The 14,630-nt window shown below is 41.3% G+C and overlaps 1 protein-coding gene across 1 annotated transcript in view; it reads left to right on the top strand.

The window, feature by feature from the left end:
- LOC106591943 (netrin receptor DCC) overlaps nt 1-12,335 on the top strand; it is a 384,214-nt gene extending 371,879 nt beyond the window's left edge. The window contains 1 exon segment of the mRNA XM_045703220.1: nt 12,120-12,335. Within this exon segment, the coding sequence (XP_045559176.1) occupies nt 12,120-12,209 (90 nt within the window). The 3' untranslated portion in view covers nt 12,210-12,335.
- The last annotated feature ends 2,295 nt before the right edge of the window (nt 12,336-14,630 follow it).

The raw sequence follows: 14,630 nt of genomic DNA, 5'->3' as shown, positions 1-14,630 counted from the left end.
GTGCTTTTGAAACTGCTCACTGACTTTGGTGAAATGTAAAGTAGACGAGACAAAAAAAAACTGGAATTATGCCCATTTCTAAATTCTGAACGCAAAACACAAACCTTTACAGCTCCGATAGAGATGGTGTTTACATTTTATGAAGTTTTTAGGAATTTACATTTCCCGATGACGTAAGATTCCTATAACCTAAACTATCTATCTGTAATAGATAGTGTTCAACGGCATGAATATTTTATATTCCCATTATTCCTAATAGGCAGAGTTAATGTAATTAGTGTTATATCTGGTCTGAATTATTCCTAATCTCCAATTTATATTTTCTAGCCACACAATTTGCACCGATTTTAAGCAATGGTTCACAAACATATTAGGTACCATGGGCTAGAATCTTCTGATGTTTTCCTATACGAGTTGAAATACCTGCCCTATATTAGCCTAAAATAAATGAGGAAGATTACTATTTAACCCCCAGTCATTTAAACACCCTTAAACTATGGATTATAAAGAATCTTTCCCCCATTTTTTTCTCTCATATATGGAAGAAAAAAAAATCCCAGTTTTTCATCCTACATTTAAACCTTGGTTATTGACAATGGGATTGGTAGCTAACAGCTGAATCTAAAAGTCTCTGGTTGAACCCACACCTTGTTACAAATTTAGTATTTACTTAATAATGAAGAAGAGGGGAAAAAAACACAATGTACCAAGGTATTCCTGAACTGTTCAACACCAATAGTACCAGACACACAAAAACCATCAAACAAATGGCAGTAGGAACTCTAGCTGAAGATGGATACGGTGAAGAATGGTCTCATTTCTATATTCGAAAATAAAGTGTTCTTAGTACTTCAGACGCAAACGGTTACAATAAAGGTTGTTGTACAAAGTTTATTGTACTCTGGGAAAAAATGTAATAAAATGATGACTGAGATGTGTTTTTGTGTGTGTGTGTGTGTGTGTGTGTGTGTGTGTGTGTGTGTGTGTGTGTGTGTGTGTGTGTGTGTGTGTGTGTGTGTGTGTGTGTGTGTGTGTGTTGGCGCTGCAAGATTCTACCTTCTTTAATATGGGTTGGTTTTGTGACTTACTCGCTACATTTTGGAACTCTGTTATAAAAGACAAATTGTCTTTTATGTCTGCAAAACTCACATTTCACCTTTGACTCGATTGTGTCTCCTTGGTACGAATAAGCAAGACTTATAGAACAAGTATGAGAAAAAAGATGAACTGAATTGGAATTCAATACAGCCCTCCTACACTATCTTTTCGGTTAATTCAATACAGCCCTCCTACACTATCTTTTCGGTTAATTCAATACAGCCCTCCTACACTATCTTTTCGGTTAATTCAATACAGCCCTCCTACATTATCTTTTCGGTTAATTCAATACAGCCCTCCTATATTATCTTTTCGGTTAATTCAATACAGCCCTCCTACATTATCTTTTCGGTTAATTCAATACAGCCCTCCTACATTATCTTTTCGGTTAATTCAATACAGCCCTCCTACATTATCTTTTCGGTTAATTCAATACAGCCCTCCTACACTATCTTTTCGGTTTAATGAGTTAGCAAGTTCCGTAACATTAGACAAGATTAATTACTCCATAAAAGGTAAACCTGAGGAATTTAACAGAATCTGCTAATATAGAGTTAAGAGAATAATTATATTTTTTAATATATATATTTTTTTGTTCATTTGGTCGCTTTTGCTTTATATTGGTTAGTTATTTTTGTGAATACACACATGCACACACACACACACACCCTGAGGTGGGATGCCCATTAGTTCATTGTCATTATGCACGGCCATTTTGAATTGAATGTATCCAGAAAGATTTCCCATGAGCTCTAGAAGAATACCCCTTGTTTACATGATGTCTGCCATTTACTTTGGCCTTTCTACCTTTCTGCTGTTCCTCCCAGTCCAATTTAGAAATATCAAGGCTTTATGTCTGTCGTGTTCTGATGGATAGAGAACAACAGCCAAAACACCATGAAGGCAGCATGGATAGAGAACAACAGCCAAAACACCATGAAGGCAGCATGGATAGAGAACAACAGCCAAAACACCACGAAGGCAGCATGGATAGAGAACAACAGCCAAAACACCACGAAGGCAGCATGGATAGAGAACAACAGCCAAAACACCATGAAGGCAGCATGGATAGAGAACAACAGCCAAAACACCATGAAGGCAGCATGGATAGAGAACAACAGCCAAAACACCATGAAGCGAGCATGGATAGAGAACAACAGCCAAAACACCATGAAGGCAGCATGGATAGAGAACAACAGCCAAAACACCATGAAGGCAGCATGGATAGAGAACAACAGCCAAAACACCATGAAGGCAGCATGGATAGAGAACAACAGCCAAAACACCATGAAGGCAGCATGGATAGAGAACAACAGCCAAAACACCATGAAGCGAGCATGGATAGAGAACAACAGCCAAAACACCATGAAGCGAGCATGGAGAATGTAAGACAGAAGCAGAGCACTAAGAATTGTTGGACAGAAAAGCACACACACACACACACACATACTCCGAGTATGAATTGTAAAACACAGAACAGTGCCGGCGAAGAATCGTTCCATTAAATATTAATATCTCAATAACAATAACACGGAGAAAGCATCTGTGCCATCATGGATTGGAGTCAGGAGACGCATTAGACAGCCCCATAACACTTTATAGGACCTGCTGGAGTAATGAGAAAAGCAGGGGAAGGAAGGGAGGAAGGGAAGGGAAGGGGAGGGGAGGGGAGCAACCCGATCTCACAGTCTCACGTCAGAATTAGACGTTCATCCATGTTTCCAAACGTCACATTTCGAAGTGTTTAAGGTTAAGTTTAATCATTTACTCTGAATGGCTAATGTAAGGTTAAGGTTTGGGATAGACTTAAAAGAGGCAGATGCTTACTCCCATTTGCCATCCCAGTCCACAACGCCCTAGCAAAACCAAAACTTACTTTGCGAGGGGGGGGGGGGGATTGCTGCTGGCTCAAAAGGTCAGCTGCCTGCCATCCATCCCACATATCTTTGTAATTGATCTGGCCTTTTCTCATCAGCCATGAAGTCCGTGGGAGTGTCTCCAAAATAAATAGGTTGGCATCGATCACACACTTTATATGCTCATCTGTTCTCCCCGCCAAGCCGCCAAGCCGCCAAGCCGCCAAGCACCAAGACGTTTTGGGGTGTGTTTATGTTTTTCTCTTTTATCAAAATGTCCGCCTCCACAGCAGGAATGAGAACATTAACCTGGCCTTACATTAGCTCTAAAAGGCTTATTTAAAAAGGGAATGGACCAGTAGCTCACAACAAGCTGTAAGTTGCTCTGGATAAGAGCGTCCGCTAAGTTACTAAAATGTACAATGTAAATAAGCTTATTAAGGAAAATCGAGACACACACACACACACAGACAGATATATACATGCACACACACACACACACACACACACACACACACACACACACACACACACACACACACACACACACACACACACACACACACACATTCCAATAGTTGTGCATCAGTGAGCTGTCATCAGGGCTTCATCAGCTCATAATAAGGGAGATAGCTTTTTAATTATGGTCCCCGACCTTAAATGGTAAGGGTCAATCTAGGATTCATTTAGTAAGACGTATTAAGTTGTCTGATTAACATTGTGGAGCTTATTAATAGGGAATGGAAACACTAGGCCAAGGTTCCCCATCTGGCGGCCCACGGGCCAAATCTTGCCCGCCAGCAACAGTAGCCCCAAAATGAATTATGATGTTTTTTTTTTTGTTTTTTTATGTTAAGATGAGATGCAAAAACTCTCAAATGCAATGTCCCAAGAAGGAAGTTACCCTACCTTTTAATAAGGCAATAGTTACATTTTAACTTCTTTCAAAGAGGAGAGAGAATGCAGGAGAAAGTAAAAGTAGGTAGCGGACCATTCTGTGGTGCTGAAACGTATAGCTGCAACGCAATCAATAGGAGGTGGAACAGCGCCTGGTGCTGAAAACTTGTTTGTGCAAGTGTTGCACAGCAACAGATGGAGAAAACCTACACCAGTCAAGTAATTCATTTAAACAATAATCTTCATTTTAATTAGACTTTACAAACAACTAGAAGGCTTAATTGTATTATATTCCTATCCCCGAGCCTAGGTCTATATAAAATAACTTAACTGGTAGACTATGAGACTTTTAAGAGCATCTTTAACAAGATAAAAAAAAATGTATATAGCCTATTGGGATGTAACGGCTTGTCTGTTGTGTGGCGGAAAGAAGCGCAGGAAGCAGCGAACGCTGTGTGGTAATTTTAATAAACCACATGTACAAAATAAAAGGTTTCCCAACAACAGGGAAAAACACAATCGACAAGCACAGTCGAACAAAACGCAGTCGACACACAGAAAAACAATCCCGCACAATAGGGAGCGGGCCAACTGAACTAAATAGCTTAATGACTAACTCAGGGCAGGTGAGAAAACATAAAAAAAGGGAAAAACAAAAAGGGAATCGGTGCTAATAGGCCGGTGACGACGACCGCCGAGCGCCACCCGAGCAGGAGGGGGCGCCACCGTCGGTAGGAATCGTGACATGGGATTGTTTTTATTACTGCTCTATTTACAACTACAACTGGACAAAAATGTAGTATCCTAAATAAAAAATAATTTAAAGAGAAAAAAAAAAAGGCGTGTGTGTCTGAACGTCTGTATCGAGATAGCCTGCTCCTTTTAACGACAAAACAAACAGAAAATACTGTCAGATTGAGACCTAAATATCCCTGGATAAACACTCTCAATAATGTGAGTATTTATTGAATACTGTCATATAGGCCACTAAGTGACTTACTGAGTGGGGAAAAGTTGCATTTCCCCTCGGACACGATGTTGTGAGATGGATGTGATTTTGATGCGGAGACAGTCCTCGATTGACTTGTGTGAAAGCCGGTTACTGTCGCGAGTCCATAATTGCGTTCATAGAAGAAAATGAGGACTCGCAGGTGTAAGTCGATCTAAACATTGTTAGTACATAAAATGCAAGTTTCTTTACAGTGCTCTATTCCACTGAGCATGCCACCCAAAACTGATTTGGCTCGACATCTGGAGGTTAAATCAGCTCAGTTTGAATTGCGGCCTCATCCAGCGAGGTTATAGTTTTCTTAGCAAAGGGAGGAGAATTCTCTACCTGGGCGGACTGTGAGAGGATCACGTACAAACACAATGATATCCTTGGACATGCTGTAGTCTTCAAATCCGATGGAGAAGTTGTCCCTCAGCTCCTTGATGAAATCATCCATCACCTCTGTGACAATGCTGCGGCCTGGTCCCTCTGCCTGTCATTTCTTCAGTGTGCTGAAGTGCAGTAGCCTTCTGGATGACAAGTCCAAATCGAACAATTTTTAAGCTTCCCAGTAAAACCCTCAAGTTTTTCCACCATCTGCACGACTGTTTTCACTCTTCCTTGTAAGTGGAGATTTAACCCGTTTTAAGTGACAGAATATGACAGCCCCCCCCCAAAAGAAAAGCAGTGTTTGTAACTTGCAGTTAACGCTTCAATGTTTCTGCGTCGGGCCTCTGTCTGAGGCAGGAAGGCCACTTTGAAAGTTCCGTGCTTAGATTCATAATGATGCCTGAGATTGAATTCTTTGCAAACAGCGACATTTTCTCTCGCTATCAAACTAATTGTTCTGAACAAAATGATGACGTTAAATAAACGTAGTGTAGCCTACAGTTGGATACATAGACCTGTTTTTCCCCACCAATCAACACACAGAGAAAATAGACAAAAAATAATCATTGAATAGAGACGTTGGTGAGCATAATTTTAGGAGCCTAATCAGATCAAAAATGATCATGTTATTGTCACTGAATGTATTATGTACTAATCAGATGTGTTAAAATGTCGTTCAATTTAAAGTGCAGACCAATTAATTGTGCTAATATTATATACTAATTATGTTATGTCCCGCTAACTATTAGCTCAGAACAGAATTGGCCTGAGGCCAAACGTAGGAGACGAACCCTGCACCAGGTTTTAACTGTAAATCGCCATATTGGCGTTGTTGCATCATCAGTAGGAGAGTTTTGGAATTCCGGAATCTACCGAGACCCTGACCTCTACGTGCATTAATGAGTCGTAAGAAGGAGACCAAAGCGCAGCTGAGCATATCGTTCCACATCTTTTATTTTAACGTGAAACTTTGCCAAACAAACAATAAACTATAAACAAAACACAAACCGTGACGAAAGAGGTGCAACATGAACCAACTCAAAATAATCTCCCACAAACACAGGTAGGGGAAAAACAACTACTTAAATATGATCCCCAATTAGAGACAACGATGACCAGCTGCCTCTAATTGGGGATCATACAAAAAAAAACAACATAGAAAAAAATAAACTAGAACCAAAACAACATAGAACTAAATAAACTAGATAAACCCCCCCAGTCACGCCTTGACCTACTCTACCATAGAAAATAAGAGCTCTCTATGGTCAGGACGTGACAGCTGGTGTCAAACTGTATACGAATACCTGATACATGATACAAACAGCCATTTCAAATGATGTGACACACAATCGCACCACGTCAATGAAATGGTAATCAGTCAAAGAAAAATAAACACCTGTAAAAATAGGTATCTTGTACAGTCCCGTCCCCCCCCCACCACCCCAAACACCTGCCATTTACACAACTTCCTAACGAAGACAGAAAACAATTTAAAGACAGAGCATATTTGAGTCTTCCTTATTTTGTAAACCTTGATAATCTGAAATCACAATAGTAATACCCTTTTACTGTGAATGGGTTACAAACAGAGAATTAGTTAACATAAAAGTTCAATCAGGCGAAACGACAGGGATTATCCAGTCGCAATACATTTTAATGACCTAAAACATGACATTTCTACCTTTTTTAGACCGATACGTAAAGCTTATTAAATATCAGTGATACTATAAAGAGCAGTGTGCAGGTTTCCTTTTTCCTTCAAGCCTTGATAATCTGAAATCACAATAGTAATACCCTTTTACTGTGAATGGGTTACGGACGGTTTTAGAAACCGACGCTATTGTTCTAGAATTCCATGGAACGTTCTGTGATCAGTCACGTTCTTATCTGGGTAGTTCATTAAAACACATATCTGTACCCAAACATATTCCAGACAGCATTTAGTCTTACATTTTGACAAGGAAAGACGTACACAAGTAGTATAATATCAATACAAGGAGAATGAGGTGTTTCATTCATAGGTACATCACGCTGTCGTAACATTAATTACATCATTCATCTGAGAGATATTGGTCATCAAGATTTAACCGGAATTACAAAATATCATAAGAATAAGGCATATAATAACAATAATTGGCTTCAATGACTTCATAACTTCAATTTATTCTTCCATACATTCCAGTAGGCCTATGGTCTAATGGTCAGAATAGGAACAAGTGTCACGTCCTGACCAGTAATAGGGGTTATTTGTTATTGTAGTTTGGTCAGGACGTGGCAGAGGGGTGTTTGTTTTATGTGGTTCGGGGTTTGTTGGGATATGTACTTATGTAAGAGGGGTGTTTGTTTTATATGTTCCCGGGGTTTTTGGGTATTGTTCTATGTTTTGTATTTCTATGATTTTTCTATGTTGTGTATTTCTTTGTTGGCCTGGTATGGCTCTCAATCAGGAACAGCTGTACTTCGTTGTTGCTGATTGGGAGTCATACTTAGGTAGCCCTTTTTTCACCTGTCTTTTGTGGGAAGTTGTTGTTGCATAGCTGTGTGTAGCTTGCAAGACTGTTTGTCGTTCGTTCGTTTTTTTGTTTTGTTACGTGTCTCAAATAAAAGTAAATATGAGCACTCAACCCGCAGCGCCTTGATCTACTCCATACGACAACCGTTACAACAAGTCCATACATTCCAGAATGGGAACCAATTAAAAGCGTGCAACAAAGGGGAAATGACCAGTGACAATCTGGGCTACTGGGTGAATAATCTGAGTCTCTTTTTTTACTAGTGCCTACTAGTGTTATGGATATCTGTGTCTGTGTCAGGACGAGGGTGTGATTGTCCCTCAGCCCTGTTTGCAGTGCAGTCTTTTCAACCTCTCTGTCTTTCCTTACCATCGTGGGGGCAGCTATACGTCTGAGAGCTGACAGTCCACCACGGTGTTTTACAGAGATATATATATATATATATATATATATATTATATATGAGAGAGAGAGAGAGAGAGACAAAGTATTTTAGAAAACATTTACCTAATTTATACATAGGTCTCATAGTACATAACAGTTACCTTCCAGTCAAAAAAGCTTGTCTGAGAGGCAATAGCATAACGTGTTGGCTCCAACTTCCTCTGTCTCCTCCATTTCAATCTCCTCCTCTTCGTCCTCGTCTTCCCCCAAGTAGCGATGAACCATCAGCACATTAAAAAAAAGAAAGGGAATTGTACAAGTTATCAATCGGGCTCGCATTTTTATCATCCAAAAGATTTCACTCTAACGTTGGTGAAAAGATTGGAATGTAATTGAATCTGATACTCCATAGCTGAAATAATCTGATAATATATGCCTGTAAATAGCTAGACCAGGATGATGTACTCACAAAGCTGAGTTTTTTTTTTAAAGTAATCATAGCTAGCGATCATCACAAGGGTTAGGCTTCAGGCTCGGGATGACTATTTTTTTAGGAATCTTAGCCGTCAAAGATACAAAAAAAAAAAGACAACTACCTACCTACCAATATGGAGATCATACATTTTACTGGTCAAATTATCAATCCTGCAGTAGACCTCTCTTTCGCCTGGCTGGCTAGGTAGCCATTTTGTACTGTATGATCACGCCAATATAAAGTACTGTATGATCACGCCAATATAAAGTACTGTATGATCACGCCAATATAAAGTACTGTATGGAATGGAAACTGTTGGCGAATAATTCTTTCAAAAGTAGTTTGGTATCTGTTTTTCCTTCAGGCCTACTTTGCTATTGTTCCCTTAACTCGTGTGTCAAACTCATTCCACAAAGCGCCGAGTGTTTGCAGGTTTTCCCTCCACCCTTGTAATTGATTGATAAATTAAGGTCACTAATTAGTAAGGAATTCCCCTCACCTGGTTGTCTAGGTCTTCATTTAATTTAGGTCTTAATTTAAATTTATCTAGACCCAAACTGCTACAGACCTATATCTATCCTACTCTGCCTTTCTAAGTTCTTCGAAAGCCAAGTTAACAAACAGATTACCGACCATTTTGAATCCCACCGTACCTTCTCCGCTATGCAATCTGGTTTCCGAGCTGGTCATGGGGGCACCTCAGCCACGCTCAAGGTCCTAAACGACATCATAACCGCCATCGATAAGAGACAATACTGTGCAGCCGTATTCATCGACCTGGTCAAGGCTTTCGACTCTGTCAATCACCACATTCTTATCGGCAGACTCAACAGCCTTGGTTTCTCAAATGATTGCCTCGCCTGCTTCACCAACTACTTCTCAGACAGAGTTCAGTGTGTCAAATCTGAGGGCCTGTTGTCTGGGCCTCTGGCAGTCTCTATGGGGGTGCCACAGGGTTCAATTCTCGGGCCGACTCTCTTCTCTGTATACATCAATGATGTCGCTCTTGCTGCTGGTGAGTCTCTGATCCACCTCTACGCAGACGACACCATTCTGTATACTTCTGGCTCCTCTTTGGACACTGTGTTAACTAACCTCCAGACGAGCTTCAATGCCATACAACTCTCCTTCCGTGGCCTCTAACTGCTCTTAAATGCATGTAAAACTAAATGCATGCTCTTCAACCGATCGCTGCCCACCTGCCCGCCCACCCAGCATCACTACTCTGGACGGTTCTGACTTAGAATATGTGGACAACTACAAATACCTAGGTGTCTGGTTAGACTGTAAACTCTCCTTCCAGACTCACATTAAGCATCTCCAATCCAAAATGAAATCTAGAATTGGCTTCCTATATCGCAACAAAGCATCCTTCACTCATGCTGCCAAACATACCCTCGTAAAACTGACTATCCTACCGATCCTTGACTTCGGCGATGTCATTTACAAAATAGCCTCCAACACCCTACTCAACAAACTGGATGCAGTCTATCACAGTGCCATCCATTTAGTCACCAAAGCCCCATATACTACCCACCACTGTGACCTGTACGCTCTCGTTGGCTGGCCCTCGCTTCATATTCGTCGCCAAACCCACTGGCTCCAGGTCGTCTATAAGTCTCTGCTAGGTAAAGCCCCGCCTTATCTCAGCTCACTGGTCCCCATAGCAGCACCCATCTATAGCACGTGCTCCAGCAGGTATATCTCTCTGGTCACCCCCAAAGCCAATTCCTTCTTTGGCCGTCTTTCCTTCTAGTTCTCTGCTGCCTATGACTAGAACGAACTGCAAAAATCTCTGAAGCTGGAGACTCATATCTCCCTCACTAACTTTAAGCATTTGCTTTTAGAGCAGCTCACAGATCACTGCACCTGTACATAGCCCATCTGTAAATAGCCCATCCAATCTACCTCATCCCCTTACTGTATTTATTTATTTATCTTGCTCCTTTGCCCCCCAGTATCTCTACTTGCACATTCATCTTCTGCACATCTATCACTCCAGGGTTTAATTGCTATGTTGTAATTATTTTACCACTATGGCCTATTTATTGCCTTAACTCCCTTATTCTACCTCATTTGCACATGCTGTATATAGATGTTTTATATTGTATTACTGATTGTATGTTTGTTTATTCCATGTGTAACTCTGTGTCGTTGTTTGTGACGCACTGCTTTGCTTTATCTTGGCCAGGTCGCAGTTGCAAATGAGAACTTGTTCTCAACTAGGTTACCTGGTTAAATAAAGGACTTGTTCTCAACTAGCCTACCTGGTTAAATAAAGGACTTGTTCTCAACTAGCCTACCTGGTTAAATAAAGGACTTGTTCTCCACTGGCCTACCTGGTTAAATAAAGGACTTGTTCTCAACTAGCCTACCTGGATAAATAAAGGACTTGTTCTCAACTAGCCTACCTGGTTAAATAAAGGACTTGTTCTCAACTAGCCTACCTGGTTAAATAAAAGGACTTGTTCTCAACTAGCCTACCTGGTTAATTAAAGGACTTGTTCTCCACTGGCCTACCTGGTTAAATAAAGGACTTGTTCTCAACTAGCCTACCTGGTTAAATAAAAGGACTTGTTCTCAACTAGCCTACCTGGTTAAATAAAGGACTTGTTCTCAACTAGCCTACCTGGTTAAATAAAGGACTTGTTCTCAACTAGCCTACCCTGGTTAAATAAAGGACTTGTTCTCAACTAGCCTACCTGGTTAAATAAAGGACTTGTTCTCAACTAGCCTACCTGGTTAAATAAAGGACTTGTTCTCAACTAGCCTAACCTGGTTAAATAAAGGACTTGTTCTCAACTAGCCTACCTGGTTAAATAAAGGACTTGTTCTCAACTAGCCTACCTGGTTAAATAAAGGACTTGTTCTCAACTAGCCTACCTGGTTAAATAAAGGACTTGTTCTCAACTAGCCTACCCTGGTTAAATAAAGGACTTGTTCTCAACTAGCCTACCTGGTTAAATAAAGGACTTGTTCTCAACTAGCCTACCCTGGTTAAATAAAGGACTTGTTCTCAACTAGCCTACCTGGTTAAATAAAGGACTTGTTCTCAACTAGCCTACCTGGTTAAATAAAGGACTTGTTCTCAACTAGCCTACCTGGTTAAATAAAGGACTTGTTCTCAACTAGCCTACCTGGTTAAATAAAGGACTTGTTCTCAACTAGCCTACCTGGTTAAATAAAGGACTTGTTCTCAACTAGCCTACCTGGTTAAATAAAGGACTTGTTCTCAACTAGCCTACCTGGTTAAATAAAGGACTTGTTCTCAACTAGCCTACCTGGTTAAATAAAGGACTTGTTCTCAACTAGCCTACCTGGTTAAATAAAGGGGAAATAAAAATAATTAAAGAAAAGGAAAAAGTAAAAACCTGCAGAGCCTCGGCTGTCCGTGGAAGGAGTTTGACACCTCTGCTTTAACTGAATAAAAAGCAATACATTTACCCCTGCAATTATTCTGGACGGTGATCCTTCTTTGAATTTGTTTGACAGAGGAATTTTGTTTTTATCTTCTAGGTTTACGAGCAAGACGACTTGAGTGAACAGATGGCGAGCCTAGAGGGACTCATGAAGCAACTCAACGCCATCACTGGCTCAGCCTTTTAACCCCAGCAGCCCTGGCAGAGAGTCCCACCCAGACAGTCCGTCAGACCTTCAACACAGCACAGACAGACAGCAGTACCACTAGGAGAAGCACGGTGTCAGGACCACAGAAACAAGGGGCAGGGCACAGAGGGGGGGGGTGCCTGGACCTCAGAAACACAGATACTTCTCAACAAACCCCCCTGTAATACTGTAACCAACCCACCTAACGGACCTCTGTGTGTCCCTTTAATACTGTAACCAACCCCCCTATCTGTCCTGTCTGTACCTCTATAATACCCCCCCCAAGGACCTCTGAAAGGGGGACGACGAAGACTCTAAAAAGATAAACGATGAAGAAATTCTATTCCATGATTTCCTCAGTGTTGTTTTCCCTTTAAAACGTCACCTTTTTGAGTTTTCATTGATCAATGTTCTTTTGGTTTTTTTGTTTCCATGTGCATTACTGGTGTTTTGGATTGAACTTTGAACTGAAGGGCTCAAGTGTTACAACTGGACCTATAAGACCTAAGGACCGTTTGCTATCTCCAGACGTCAATGTTTCTCTGGACCCTCGTTGCCTGGTGATGATGTGAGATGACATGGTAGGTTTCACAGTGGTAGGTCTCACAGTGGCCACATGCTAATGGACACCGATCAAAGTCCTGGACACCGTACACACTCTCCACATTCCTCTCCTTCTCCTCTTTCCTAAAACAATGACACAGTCAGTGACCACAGCCTAGAACATTCCACGGGCTGTGGGAACACCGGTTAGACCTAGTACTCAATAATATCTAGACGGACTCTACAGGATCGCGGCAGACTCCGGGAAAGCTCTCCATATCTCCTTGTTCTGGTCCATCTACAGTAATGTTGCTTCTCCTCCACTTACCCTCTGCCCTGGTCATGTTGCTACCCTCCTCCACTTACCCTCTGCCCTGGTCATGTTGCTACCCTCCTCCACTTACCCTCTGCCCTGGTCATGTTGCTACCCTCCTCCACTTACCCTCTGCCCTGGTCATGTTGCTACCCTCCTCCACTTACCCTCTGCCCTGGTCATGTTGCTACCCTCCTCCACTTACCCTCTGCCCTGGTCATGTTGCTACCCTCCTCCACTTACCCTCTGCCCTGGTCATGTTGCTACCCTCCTCCACTTACCCTCTGCCCTGGTCATGTTGCTACCCCTATCACAAACACAGACAGCTGTTTGGTATTTGCCAAAATGTAGCTTTGAAATCATTAGAACAACATCCAAACAAGACGTATAACCTCTCGTTCCGGTCGAGGTATGGAGGGCCTTTGGAACATATTTTGGGTATCAGGACGGTATCAAGTGGTATTACAAGGTGGTTGAAAGGCTTTTGTATGAATATATGATATTTACTTTATTGACAATGAGTTTCGGTCCCTGTTAAAACGTACGTGTTGACAACCTTATTCACCATGCCAACGGGATCTTTTTGTTGCTTATGATGCATTGGTGGTGATAATGGTTATGATGATGATGTTGATCTTTAGTTTTTACCAGTTAAGGTTGTCATGAGACAAACACATGTACCTCTGTTTATGTAAGCTTGACTGACTGTGAAGGGCGATCACCCCAGGGGATGTTTCGGATGCGATCACCCCAGGGGATGTTTCTGGTGCGATCACCCCAGGGGATGTTTCTGGTGCGATCACCCCAGGGGATGTTTCGGATTCGATCACCCCAGGGGATGTTTCTGGTGCGATCACCCCAGAGGATGTTTCGGTGCGATCACCCCAGGGGATGTTTCGGATGCTAATGCAGAGGGGGTCATTTATAGATGATTAAACAATGCATATGATTTCCATATAGTATATATTTTTTACATCAGCAGTTCTGTCAAACGCTGCAGTACAACTATTTCTAATCCAATTTGTAACAGCCTTTTCCCGAGACTTGTGATATTGTTTTACATCAGGGTGTTCCATGGACTGATACGCATCACTAAGGATAAATACATAACATTTAGCTTTTTAGCAAAACAAAGCACCGGGGGAGGGGGGAAACATGTACAACTTAATCATTAATATAGGACATCAATATTCTCATGTTTGACTCTGGTAACCCATGGTAACTGTTCTCCCTTTTATAATTTGCAAGTCTCTATTTTTCTTCTGACGATGGATTGTCCTGGGGACAGAAAAAAAATAGAAGGGATAGCTGCATTGGCATTCTGAACATGTAGAGAATTGAACGTAGGGAGTTTGTGAAGCAGTGAATTCATTACACTGTTTCAAATATCAGGATTCATTATTCAACATTAGAATTCTGACTTGCGCTCTTGGAAGAAAAAAAAAAGATGACTCCAGGAAAGTAATGACAATGCTGAATGGTATAATGCTATGGTATTGATGTCTGTGTCAGTGAGAGATTCACATGGTTTAGCATAGAGTGATAGAAACGCATAATGGCTGCTT

The sequence above is a fragment of the Salmo salar genome, chromosome ssa01 (assembly GCF_905237065.1).
Source record: "Salmo salar chromosome ssa01, Ssal_v3.1, whole genome shotgun sequence".
Taxonomy (NCBI): Eukaryota; Metazoa; Chordata; class Actinopteri; order Salmoniformes; family Salmonidae; genus Salmo; species Salmo salar.
Note: the sequence above shows the minus strand (reverse complement) of the source record. Positions and strands in the feature narration are given on the sequence as shown.